Genomic DNA, 14,250 nt, shown 5'->3' on the forward strand with positions numbered 1-14,250 from the left:
AAATATCATAGTGATTTTGGAATTTTAGTAACATTGGCCATTAACATTTCAACATATAATAATATTTCAGGGAAATATTAATAAAATTAACAAGCAACCTAACTAGTATTGTTTGTACATTCTTATACAATCAATACACCATCAAAAAAAGAAAACAAAGTAAGAAATAAAATACTTGTACTTACACATGGGCAAGGCTTGACAGCATCACTTGGAAAAAATCCAACCTCTCCGGATGCCAAGTTTCTACCCTAAATTATATCCAAAAAAATGCCAACATTGAGAACAAATTTACCATAAACAACAAACCTATAATACTGTACACATAGTGTTGTCGCTCAGAATTCTCAGAATAACTTACATGTTATTTCCAGTGCTAAGTTGTAACCTACTCTAGCTCATGAAGCGATTCATAAGCAGACTTTAAAAAAAAAATTATTTTAGCTGTGGCTTCAGATCTGGTTATACAGCAAGAATTCAACTTTGACTTTTTACTATACTCTCAATCCTGTATAGAGATAATGGCATATGCTATCTTTGAATTTTATATTTATTAGAAGTAGAACATATTGGTTTTGTGCATATTCATCATTAATTAGGAATCTGATTTAAATATTTATTTCTGGTGTCTCTAATGGAACTCATGAGCACTCACTCTAATAAGACAAGAGACATTTCAAAGCATGTGGAAATGGAAAACAAAGCATGATATGATGTTTTAGATGATTTTCAGATTTAAGAGAAAGGAAGAGAATAATAATAAACTGAGAGGACAGTTAAAGTGTTAGAAGAAAGGACTGTAATTCAAAATAGCATTGGAAATGAGAAAAGAGGGAAGAAATTAACAAAATAAGGAAAACCTAAGCACAAAATGGGCAAAAAAAAAAAAAAAAAAACAACTGAAATTAGTCTTGGACACCTTTGGTCAAATAAAAAAAAATCACATAGCACTGACCAAACAACAGCTGCCAACTTTTCCAGAAAGACAAATGATACCCAAACATACTGCAACAACCAAAACATATAATTAAAAAGATCTCATGAGACGACTTCTGTTCCAGAAATTGGGCTTTTTAATTTGCTATTTAACAGTTGCTAGGTTCTCAGAACCTCATATAATTAAATAGTATTATGATTGTATATTGCATGTTCTATTATTTTTGTGAGGTACAAAAAGCAGTCAGAAAACTCTCTCTCTTAAAGTAGTATCCCTTTCTACCCACAGAGTTTGCAAAGTAAGTTTTGAAGAGTAGGAATCTAGAATTGCAGAAAAGCATGAGAAGAGGAGAGGGAAAAAGGAGAGACAGGAAGGTGGGGCTTGAAAAGAAAAAGGACCAAATGGAGTAGAAAGGAGGGAATGTTCAGAGGCAGGAGCAAGTAGAGAGAAGACGGGTTGGAGGTAGGACAGAAAGACCAATTAATAACCAAGACAGAAGATATTAAACTTGACAAGGTTCTAAAACTGCACAGCAATCGCATATCAGCAGAAAAGTAAATGAACAATATTCATTAATTTTTCAACATATGCAGTACCTTATAATTTTATGGGATACAGAGGAAAATGTAAAAATTTATGACATGATTCTTCTTTGCCCCTATGTTTTCAAAGCAAATACATGTATATACTTTATTATAATACAAGATAGAAAAAAGCTAAACCCTGTTAACAGAGGAAAAGCTACAGAAATTTAAAGGATTGACTGAATATGGGAGGTTTGTCTGAAGGCTAGGTGAAAGAGGTGCTCAAGAATGTAAAGTTTAAGGGCTTATGGAAATGCAGGCGAACATCCTGGGGACATAAAATAACAAGAGAAAGGCACAGGGATAGAAAATTATAGGATATGCTTTGGAAATGCAAGTAGTTCACTTTAAATGGAGTCGGAAAATAGTTGATACTTACTGAACCTTTACTATTCAGGACACTGCTCTTGGTGAATCATTTATTCCTTACAATGTATCTTTTATGTTGGGTTGAATTACTATCTCTGTTTTAGCGGTGAGGATATTGGACACAAAGAAGTTAAACGATTTTCCCATGATCACAGTGTTAGAAAGTGACAAAACCAGAGTTCAAATTCTTAGGCTCTATGAGTTCTTCACTGTCTCTCTATATAAACAAAAAGTTCATAAAATAAGGACTTGGGAAATAAAGCTTACAGGAAGCAAGGAACCAGTCTGACTATGATAGCTGAATTTCTCCCTGGCAATGGGGTTTTAGTAAATGTGCCTTTTTTTTTTAGAAGAATTAAACTGACATCAGTGCGGAAGCTGGCTTACGGCTGGGCATGATTTTGTAGATGAGGATATCACGAGACAAGCTATACCACTGCAAGGATAGAGGGACTGGATAGGGTTGGGGGACTGGAAATAAAAGACTGGGGTGGAAGTCAGGGATGGAGATGATTATATAATCCATCTAAACAGATGATACAGCTTTAGATGGCAATCATCTAGAGGAAAACTTAATCACAAGAGCAAAACTGTCATGAAAGGAAATACAGGGAGATGATGGAAGGCAGAATTTACAAAGATTAGTGTAACTAGAAGGAAGGAGGGAAACACCAAGAGGGACAAGAATCATCACAGAGAATGATGGCAGTGCCTAACCAAGGTCAGAGGAAATGCTTCTCTAATTATCTGTATTAGGTAAGATCTTTAAGTTGCTGTATGTTAAGCATGGTATTGAGAAGCAAGTAAGTATGATATTTGGGAACTGTTCAACTAACCATCCTTTATATATAAAAGCACTTCAATGCTATCTGAGAACAAAATATAAGGGTATGTGGATTGCAGTTACAGACTGGCAGAGGCTCAAAAGAGAAGAAGAATTGTTTTAAAAGATGGCTGAAGTTACATTTCCTCACTGATTCTGATGCGATGTCAGTGTTTGCTTCCAAATTTGTTCAATGATTTCTACTTAGTAAGGGGAAGAGCCATGCTACAATATTTGGAAGATTCAAAACAAAGGAGTGTGTAGGAGGGTGTCTGGGTTCCCCAGTGGATGTGTGTGGGTTGTACATTGATAATTCATTAATCTAATGGGTGGAGCAGCTGTCAATCCCCTACATACTACTATGAAATAAACCACTTTCAAAGCCAATGATTTAATGCCATTAATTTATCTGATGATCTACGCGATGCTTTTAGTAACCTTGATGAGAGACATCTAGCTGAATTTCCTTCTTTATATTCCTGTGTGGGCATTTTATTCTGGGTCCAATAATCAAATTGTCTTTTTTTTTTTTAACTCATATTACCAATGCCAGAGATAGGCAATCTTTTTTTAGTTATCCTCCTGTCTGATATTTGTTCTTGTGAGTCCTTTAACATCTTCAAGGTTAACTTGAATACATTCTTTTATAGTTATATGTCATCTGATATATCATACGGTGTTATCTTTATATGCATTTATTCTGCAGGACATGCTCTATATTATGTGATGGGTCTTTGGTAAATATAACTGTACATCCTGGGTCATTCTTATGAAAATGCTTTCTTTGGAAATTACCTGAGTAAACAGGTTATGGGTTGCATATGGTAAGAAAAGATGCATCTTTATAATTTTCATTAAATAAATTAGAATAGACACAAAGCAAAATAATATTAAATTATCATTTATAAAATAATGCCTTTTTTCCCTGTAAAGCAAATTGTTTCCTGTAGAAAAATGTATCAAATTAAATTTATTGATAACTTTCTCTGAAATTCTTGAACATCAAAAACATAAAGGTATAGTTGGGCACTTATTTATTTCTACGTGACCTTACATTTTAACTATTTTTCATTTTTCTTCTATAAGAATCCACCATGAATTATAATGAATTGAAATGACTTTAAATTTGCTGGTAGAAATGATATATACAATCTTCCTATATGAAAAAAAAACATTAATGTATGCTGAATGGCAGAGCTAAAATAGCATTTTTAAACCCATAAACAAGAATGGCTTAAAATGACAGAGGATGTCCTCCAAAAATCTTAATCATAAATTACTTGGCTCCCAACTTTGTGAAAAAGAAGAAAGAATTGCTTTAAGAAAAATACAGTGTCTTTTCCCTGTGGCTCATTTATCCCCTTAATACCACCTGGATTGGAGCTTTAATGCACTCCTGGAATAGCACTGAACAATTTGAAACAGATGTGGTAAGCTGAATGTAAAAGGGACAGATTAATGGTTATTTATGAAAGATTGGAAATTCTCCCAAGTTACAATGCCCTAAACACTTTCAACGTATGCAGGATGGTGCTGTGGAGATTACTAAGCAATTTATCACACATGGGTAATGGCTAGGGTGACTGTCACCCTGCTTAGTCACACTTCCACTGTCAGAAATACATAGTCTGAGTGCATGAGGGAAGGAGACATACAGTATGACCGCAAATTTTGAGAACACAGGCTAATATACAAATTAGTTTAGTGATTGGATGGATGGATGATGGGTGGACAGAAAGAATAGTGCCTGTAGCAAGCACACTTTTTGTTTTATTCTGACAGGTTTTGTAAGACAAACAATGGAACCAAAGGACAAGAAAAAGAGGGCAAACACTCAGTCTGAAATTGACCTTAGTAAGAAGCAATCTGTGATCACAGCTATAGCAATGTCCTAACCACTGTCTGTAGGTAGATACGGTGGTGCTGTTCTTAGAAAACATATAAAGACAATATCATATAGTAGGGCTATGGCTTCAGATAATCTTATTCTATTCTCAATTCTGCTACTAAAAAAAAAAAAAAAAAAAAAAAACTGTAAATGTAGACAAGTTTCAGTGGTAAAAGAAGGATAATGATGAGACCTGTCACACATGCCTGAACCAGGGTGAGTGAGGGTCACACAAAGAACATGTGTAAAAGCACTCCATACAGGGCCTCCCCTGGTGGCGCAGTGGTTGAGCGCTGGGCTGCGAGGCTGCCCATAGCCTCTGTAGCGCCAGTTTGTTCCCACGCCACCAGTGAGGGTCCCTCAAAAAAAAAAAAAATCCATATATGCTAAAAATAGCATTTTCTACATTGTCCATTGCCTTTTGTTTATTCTCAATTTTCATTTCTAACTTTTCATTTTTGTTGGCCTATTCATGTGTTATTAGGACATGTGTAAAATCCTGACCATCCTTCTTGTACTCAGGCAAGTTTGCTGAGTCACAAGTACCTGAGACTCTCAGATATCATTCATCTGAAAAGGAAATACTGCATTCCAGATAGTCCATTTCTTTATCTTAAATTCCTCAATGCCTTCTTGCAGGTATATGAAGTTTTTCAACATTAAATGCCTCTTAAGTAATCAGTAACATATGTATTTTCCACCAGTGGACACCTTGAAAACTTGCCAAACATAATGCATATGGTTATGCTAAATGCTGATTACAATGAATTCCGAAATATTCATGCACACATGCAAAAGAATACTATAAGCCATGTGTTTTTGTCATTTCTTTTTTAAAAAATGGGATCTTTCATTTTTGTACACTGTGTAAATAGAAAACATTCATAAGGGCTTTCAAAAGACTATGAAGTTCATATCCCTGGCATAGTTCACTGTAGTTAAGTGACTGTTATAGGCTTAGAATTCTGAATAATAAAAAAAAAAAAGAAAAGCTTACATTTTGGCCCAGGATCTTTGAAATTAAATTTATCTTCAATTTTTATGGGCTTATAATTGCGTCAAGTCATCAAAATACATGACAAAGACCTTGATTATTTTTGGTGGTTCTTCCAAATGTACACAAAATTGTTTGTGTTTACTACATCTTTGAAATTTTGGCAGACAGAAGTGTCAAAAACCAAAAAAAAATTAAAAATTGTGAAATGTACACTAAGAAAAAAACCCACTAAAAAGCCATAAGCTGTATTTCTACACTTATTAGATGTGCGATGAATATAACAGCAGAATGAGATGTTACAGAATATTTTTCTTGATATGGAAAAAAGGATTCTGTGAGATTCCTAGATTTCTTTCTCAAGGAAGGGCATCTCTCCATATGGGTATTTTGAAGATTTTTCTCCAAAGACACTCTGGGTAAGATATTATACATGATGTAATCCTGAGTTAGAAGCTAATGACTATGTTTTTTGAGTACAGAAGGGAATATCTTTAATCAAAGAAAAAAAATCCAAAAGTAAAAACCAACCTGAATGTAAGTAAGCCAAATCCCAGATGGTTACACAACACAAAATCTAGAAAGAGAAAGGGTCTACCATACAACCACATATTAGAAAAAGTCCTTGTTGGGGAGAGGCCACATACCCTCTACCCACCTGAAAAATAAACCAGGCTCAACAAAGGTCCAAAATACACAAATTTGTTTTCCTTTTACTGGCAAACAACTAAGGAATGTGTTCTTATCCTTGGTGATATTAATCTTCATAACAAAGGAAATATTCTGAGTAACAGCATTGTACATATTAAATGATCCAGACAGTATTAGGTGTTTCTAAAGAATACTACTTTTCTACTAATACAGAATTAGTGATTTAATGAAAAAATTATTGACTTCCTAATATTAGCATGACACTACGCTAGGGCCTAGGAAATTAAAAATGAATAATTATGACTACTATCCTCAAGGATCTCACTCAGGTGATGTCATTTTCTTAATTAGCTTAACTTTGGTTACTTTCACAGATTTTTATAGAATTGTGGATGAGAAACAAATCCCTTAAGATAATAATTTTATAAGGAGAGAGAGTATTTGGCCCCCTGATCATAGGTCTTTAAACTTTCTTCATTTCAATACTCATCTGAGAAAAAGTAGGGTTTGATCCAAGGATTTTTTAAGTTTCTTTCACCACGAAAGTGTTTGCTTATATGAACACATTTCCCAAGTCATTATAGTTCTCCAGTTAGTTACTGTTGGCCAAGAAACAGCTGATCCACATATTCTTAATTAGGGATATTTTGTGTCAGTAATTTAATCTGGTTGCACTTATTTCTTGAGAGCTCTTTGGGCTCTTAAAAACTTTCATTTAAACTCAGTGTGAAGTACTCTGTTTTCCAGGGTACACAGGATTGTCTTCTCAGGAATAATATTCATTAATTCCTTAGGAATTTGAATACCATGAATAATTAAAAATCACTGAACATTATAAGTCATTGTAAGGAAGGGCTGTAAGGAAGGGCTCTACATCCTCTGCAGAAACCACCTGTGGTATCAAATCAATACTCTCACTAGATCTGGCTGCAGACTCTCAGTCCACTGAAGGCGTTCTGCGATTGACACAAATATGCCATAATTTTGGAAAAACATAGCTTCTATGGTAAGACAATAATGGAAGAAAAAGGTGCACAACAGACTTTCTCAGACTTAATCATGTTACTCTATGGGAGAAGAGGCAATACTTCTCTGTCTGTGCTTGTACTTAGATCACAGTACCCTCTTCAAAGTCCACCATGATCTACATGTTGCTCTGTACCCAACATAGGAAAAATACAAGAACTGTTCACCAAAAATGCCCATCTCAAGAGTTAACAAATGGGACCTCACCTACTTTGTTAGGAGGTTTGCCAGTTCCCATAACAGTGTGTACACTTGGAAACATTCCTGCAAATTCTATTTATGATCTATTCAATCAATGCCAGTTGGCGATCACCCAGGGAAAATGTTTCTTGCAGGCCTTTACTAATGTCTATCTTCTATAATCACCTTTCCTGAGTCGCCCTTGTTCTATTATAGTCACACTCTTCCTTTTTCTCCTGTCCTGTAATTAGGGACCCTGATTTAACTCAATATTTTGAGCTAAACACCTGTCAAAATAAAGGTCTCATGATTATAGGATGAAATAATAGCAAACAAGCCTCTACCCTTTGCACATAACTTTTCATCCCCACATCCACAGTTGCAACTCTGCCTTGGTCTCTACTGATTTTATGTAAGGGAAGGGCAAGTGGTAAGAGGCAGTTTAGAAGCAAAGACAAGGTGAACTGAGGAAAACCCTCAAGGGAGACTCCAGCATTGCCTCAAAAGGTATCACTGCCAGAAAAAAAAAAAAAAAAAAGTTTGGGATTTCACAAAGAAATGCCCAAGGGTAAGACTAGGGAAAAACACTCACCAGTTCCCAGGGACTACTCTGGTTTACAATGCCAAAGGAAAGCGACTTTAGGTGTCATGAATCAGTTTTCTTAACAAAGGTGTTTTCTTCTCTTTTTTTTAATTTATATATATTTTACATCATTGTTCATTTTATACAGGTCTTTAGTGTTCCTATTTACCTCTGACTATGATGTAGTCTGACACTTAAATTTTGGAGCAGGAGAAAAAAATACATGGTCTTAGAAAATTCTCTTATAGCTAATATTCTTTTGTGGTCTAGAAGGAATTAGAAATTACCTTTTTATATAGGGCAAAGGAAAAGATTCCTCTGAAGTGATCTTAGTAATCAAGCTGCAGGGAGAGGAGACCTATTAACTCATCCCATGTGCTGCCCACTCTTTCTAAGCATCTTCAGGTTTCTGGATCAGGCCTGTGCTAAAGGACAGATTGCTTAAGGCTCTCACACAAAAGGTCAATAATTCCTCCACCTGATGTCTCAAGTAAGCAACCATTCCCAGGTCAAAGTCTCTTTTCCGTAAAGGCCTGTTGTCTTTGTATTTCCTTCCCATCATCTTTTCTCCTTAAGATATCTTAGGCCTTTCTCATCTAAATCTTCTCTGAGGAAAGGGCCCATGATCTTAACCTATTTATATCAATGGTTCCCTTGAAAAGTAATGATTGGGGGCCTTTGTGTCTAACTATGAAGTGAAAAGCTTAATATCTGATTAAAGAAACTTCAAGAAGTGGGTACAGGAATTGGGAGAGCAGAATGGCCTTCTATCAGCCCACGGATTTCAGTGGGACTCTTCACATTAAATAGGGGAAGATGAAATAATTTTAAAAAATAGAATGAAAATCATTTTTCTACTTCTGGAAATTGAAGCGTATCTTTCAAAATCATTAGTCATTATACAGGAATATACTTTTCTTTCCCCTTTTCAAATTTCTTTCAGGTTTATTTCCTGTGATTCTTACAATACCCTGTGAGTCATTCAAATGTTAAAACCCCCATTTTATAGATGAGGAATTTGAGGACACATGGTTAAATCGCTTTAAGACTATTCTGAGAAAACAAAAATAAATTTAAAACTGACAAGATAATGAATATGTTAACAGTCTTTCAAATAACATTATCAAGCATGATTTAGGTTAATGAACAATACATTTCAAACTTGTAAATACTTTACTCATTCTTCACCCCTAAACTGAATGTCTGTTTATTTTAGATATTTTACAGACAAAAAGGCAGGGAAAAGAGGGGGTAGACTATTAGGACACAGTATGATAAGTGCTATGATAGGCTTCTTGGTTCAGAGCAGGTAAGACCAGAATTGAAACTTGACAGCAAATAAAGAATAGCTAAAAGAATGTATCAGAAGAGAAAGTAAACTATTTATCAAAGACTGAAAAGCTTGAGAAAATATGTCTCCAATGAAAATGATACCCTCAACTGAACTTTGCATTTTTTCCAGGTTAAAAAAGAAGAAAACACATCCATTTACAAAAAATCACCAGCATTGCCATTTGTTTGTTTGAATATTAAGTATAGCAGTCACGTGAAAGTAAAATTTCTTGACAAGGTAAACTGAGACAAGGATCAACTTGCAGTACCCAAGACGGATGTCTTGAGAACTGAAATGGTGGTAAAAGGGAAATTAACCACCTGTTGCTCATCACCAAGTCCCCCAACTTCCTTGCCTCTGAACTCAGTGTGAGTAGAAATGCTTCCCTCAACTGATTTTCTGACTTTTTATTCTTTCTTTTTATAATGAATTTTTATTCTTTCTTTGAGGCCAAGAATTACAAGAATTACAAAGTTTTTGTAATGCAAAAACATCTATACAAAGCACAGTTTGTTTCTTGATTGTTCTTCCCCCCAAAATTAAATTGCCTTTAGAAATGTTTTTCTTCAGGCCTCCCCTGGTGGCAAAGGCAGTTGAGCACCGTGCTGTGAAGCTGTCACAGCCTCTGCAGTGCCGGTTTGATCCTGGCCGGCCACCTAAGGTCCCACATGGCACAGCAGACCTCTCCTGTCGTGCCCGCTGCTCCCCTCAGTAGTGTATTTCACCAGTCTGCCTGTTCTGTTCCCCACTCTGTCTGTGATGAATCCTCTCACCCTCCCACGCATCTGGCCTGTACCCCATTCTTGTATAAATAAATAAATCTTAAAAAAAATGTGCTTTTCTTTAAGATGTTAAACATTGTAAATGACTCCCCTACAACAAAGGAAGAGTGATCTAAACCAGAGAACTGAAATGGGAGACCAGAAGTCTCAAAGAAGAATCTAATTTCCATTGTGCAAGTGCCATCCTCCTGATGGTCCTTTAAAAACACCATTCTAATTTACCCTCTTTATGGAGATTTCTGCAAATTAATCGGAGTATGTGTAAAAACATTTTCACTCCTTAGAATAAAGATCATGTAGATGCATGATTTGTAAGTGTGAAGTATCACAACTATTTTCTAGGTTATTTAACTTTCATTGTGGATAAAAATATATATTTTTGGCACACTGATTATAGTTCTACTGCTTATAATTGCCTTTTGGTTCCAATTAGCTTACAAAAGTCTCCCTGTGGAACATTTGGGTATTCATAAATGACAATGGAGCAAATAAAATCCCATGATATAAGACACAGGATTCTCATTTTTTCACAAGCATTATTCTAAGAAGAAAACATGTAAACTCTCTGTTGTAATAGAAACCATAGATGGCATGGCATAGTTATACATCTGTCTGTTTCTCTGGAGTTCTCTCTCCCTCTCTGATAAGTATAATATATATATTTTCTGGGAAAAGAATATCTCCAATAGGAATAATCTCTTTCAGAATGAAAGCTGGTTGTCCTTTGTTACTAAGTCCTTACTAGCACATATTGTAACAATGACTTAAAAGCAACAGGTATATCATCAATCCAATGACATGATTGGAACTGTTCTGTGTGTCATTACACTCAGTAAAAACTATGCCTTACACCTGCACTAAGGAATGTACCCTAAATGGCCAATTTCCTATTTTATATTCATTTCACTTGAAGACAATTTTATAGAACTTTCAAGGAAAGAGAAAGAAAACAAAGAAGAAAAGAAAAGCTGCCAAAATGAATCCCTTCAATGCAAAGATTGAACAGAGAACATTTTTACAGCTCAATTGGCAACTCATTGTTTGAAAGAAGTTATAATAAAAATGCAGATAGCCCACTCACTTCAATAGCATTAGAAATTACTGTTGTTATAATAATAATACAGACTAGACTAATAGCTATTCAAGAAAGTTCCTGATAGATAGTGGAGGATAATTTGTATTCTCTGGACATAGATTATGTAGAAAACATGACAGTCTACAATAAAATCAGACTTTCTACACTAATGATTGAAGTGACTCCCTTGAATAAAACAGTTTAGTTTGGAAAGCATAATTTCTTGAAAATTTCTAAATAAGCCAAAGCACCTAAGTAGTACCAAAAAAGGTTTGAAATTCAAATGCAAGCCCCCCATAACATCCTAATAACTATTTTAGATTTTTATCCACAGGATTATCTCAGGTATATTCGTAGCAGTATGATTTATAAAAACTCTTAATATAAAACTCAGAATGGAAACCAGCTGCTTCACCTATCCTGAACTTTGATCATTCTTTACATCATTAAGACCATGAGATGAGACCCATTTGCCTTGTTTGTGATCCTTCCAATATGAAACAGTCAGACACATAGTAGGGAGTTTATTAGTATTTGGATAAACAGATGCACAAATGAATAAAAAGGAACTAGTACTTAATGAGCACAAGTCTTTCATAAATTATTTATTTTATTTTGTATGCAGTGATTATCATAGTGTTTTTATTCCACATGCATTTCACAGATAAAACTGAAGCCCACAGAATAAGTAATCAGTTTAAAGTCATGCTGCTGGTAGATGGCAGAGTCAGTAAGTAATACTCAGCAAAATGAGCTATAATTTCCTAAATTCTAGCACAGGAAAGAAAAACACTTAACTTGCTTCTCTGGCGCTAATTATGTGCAATCTCAAATGAGACCAAACCAATTGGGGAAGGACCAAAGGAGGCACTTAAAAGCTATCTTCTCAGCGCAGGAGTTGTATCTTTTAGAATGCAAACCATAAAGCCCTTGACTTACTTTTTTAAACACAAAAATGGGAAAATTAATGTACATGGAGCCACTGCACACATACCTACAGACACACTTCAAAGTACCAAGTCAACAACATTCTTGACTCACTTAGACCTAACAATGTTCTAATGTTCTAAAACATATAATTCAAGATCATGCCATTGGTCTGATCACACATTCAGACCAGTTTCACACCTGTTACTTTCCATACAGACAGTCTGCAAAACAAAAACTGGTTTTTATCCTGATAGCCTTGGAGCATTGCAAGTTTGGAAGTACCTTTTGAGTCAATCAGAGAAAATAATTTTATTAAGTTTAGTATGACCTCTGTGGCAAGTATATTTAAATTTTATACTAATTCTTTGAAAATGTGTCCTTTATTTTGTAGCTGCCGGAACTCAAGTACAGAGTTCATTATAATACTATATTTTGAGCTATGCTTATGTTTTTGTCATTAATGACAGTACGACAAGGCTAATGAGTGAAATATAAATAATGCCATAACTGCCATGGAGTCTTACCAATTGGATCATGTAGTCAATGACTTTCATTAAATTTTCTAGGGTTCAATATAAGCTACTTGAACCTGGGCTCAACCCAAACCAGTGTATCCCAATCACTGGAAGTAGGGTTGTGTGTGTGTCATTTTTCAAAGCCCCATAGATGACTCAGTCTGAGCCATGAGCATTGCTCTGGTTCAAGAAACTAAGCCACCAGTGATTAAGTAACTTGACCCAGGCTATGCTGTTACTTGGTTACAGATGCATGACTTGAATCCAGGTTTCTCACTCCAGCACTGCTTCTTTCAACGAGGTTAGTACCTGTTGGCTAAAAATCCTTTGACTAGCTTATAGGTACCCCAAACACAATTCTGACTCATGTTATGTTCTTTTTGGAAATACTAGATGTACTTTGAACATACCTCTGAAAATTCAAACACAGCACTAGCTGCCAGCCAGCATGAACCTTTCTTCTAGAGACAGAAGATCTAATATGAAACCAACCACTGTACTTGCTAATTGAAGAGTGAGCAGTATTTGAGAAGTGAATACAGAGTTGACACTCAATATGCACTTGCTGATCTGTGGGAAAAGTGCTAATTGTTTTTCTCTGTTCTAGACATTAGCCTACTTGTTCCTATCATATAGCCTCCCTCAACAGACATACAGATACATTTTATCATCCAGCAGCTCTCATTACTCTTACAATTCTCCTGAGAGCTTCCAAAGCTCTTATACCATGGTAGCAGAAAACCTTCATTTCCAGGCTTCTGAGGAGAAATGACAAATAATAGTGCCATCTTATTGTCTAAAAATAATAGAAGGCAATAAAATTTAGTAAAAAGAATACCAGGGTTTTTACCTTCCCAGGTAAGGTGAATAGAATTTGTCACTCTGTCCTAACAAGCAAAAAGCTGAACAGACTGAAAAAGTGACAACTTTTCTTGCATCCATAAGAGATGGGAAAATGTAAGACTAATCTTGGCCCCCAAGATTGAAAGCTAGATAGGTAAATACAAGGAATCACAGCTTACCAGAGCAGAGACTCACCGGCAGAAACTGCTCTGGAATCTGTGGCACTGCTGGGGTAGGAGAAGCTGAGTTATATTTGACTAATTGCTGAAGGCTCAATGCTGATGACTCAGAGTTAAAAATTGCTGGGACCCAGTAATATTGTGAGATTTACCATTAGCAGCTCAAACAGATTCCTACAGTACATATGTGAGAAAAGTCTCCTTTAACTTTCTGCAGGAAGAAAAGGAACGGAAGGCAGGAGGGGAAAAAAGTACTCTATTCTTTCCAGCATGGTTACTTCTTTGAAGAAATGAAAACCTGAAGACCCAAAGGTAGGAATATAGAATGTTTCCTTTCCACTACATCTCACCACCACATTACCAAAGGTCTATTTACAACAACTCTTTTCCCCACATACATCATGTCTGGCTATCAAGAAAAAAACTACAAACCATACCAAAATGCAAAACAAACAAACATAAAAACCACAATTTGAAAAGACAGAGAAGGCATTAGAACCAGATGCAGTGGGAATGTTGTTACAGAGACTGGTAATTCAACATCACTATGATTAATAT

The 14,250-nt window shown here is 35.4% G+C and overlaps 1 protein-coding gene across 2 annotated transcripts in view; it reads right to left on the minus strand.

The window, feature by feature from the left end:
• The window catches only part of VAV3 (vav guanine nucleotide exchange factor 3), a gene marked incomplete at its 3' end in the record, with an annotated part of 291,483 nt that overhangs the window by 30,582 nt on the left and 246,651 nt on the right, over positions 1 to 14,250 (minus strand). For both annotated transcript variants that reach the window (XM_084243513.1, XM_084243512.1), the window contains exon 21: positions 186 to 251. In XM_084243513.1, coding sequence (XP_084099639.1) covers positions 186 to 251 — 66 coding nt within the window. The remainder of the gene's footprint in view (positions 1 to 185; positions 252 to 14,250) is intronic.

This window comes from Talpa europaea (assembly GCF_964194135.1).
Source record: "Talpa europaea genome assembly, chromosome: 9".
Taxonomy (NCBI): domain Eukaryota; kingdom Metazoa; phylum Chordata; class Mammalia; order Eulipotyphla; family Talpidae; genus Talpa; species Talpa europaea.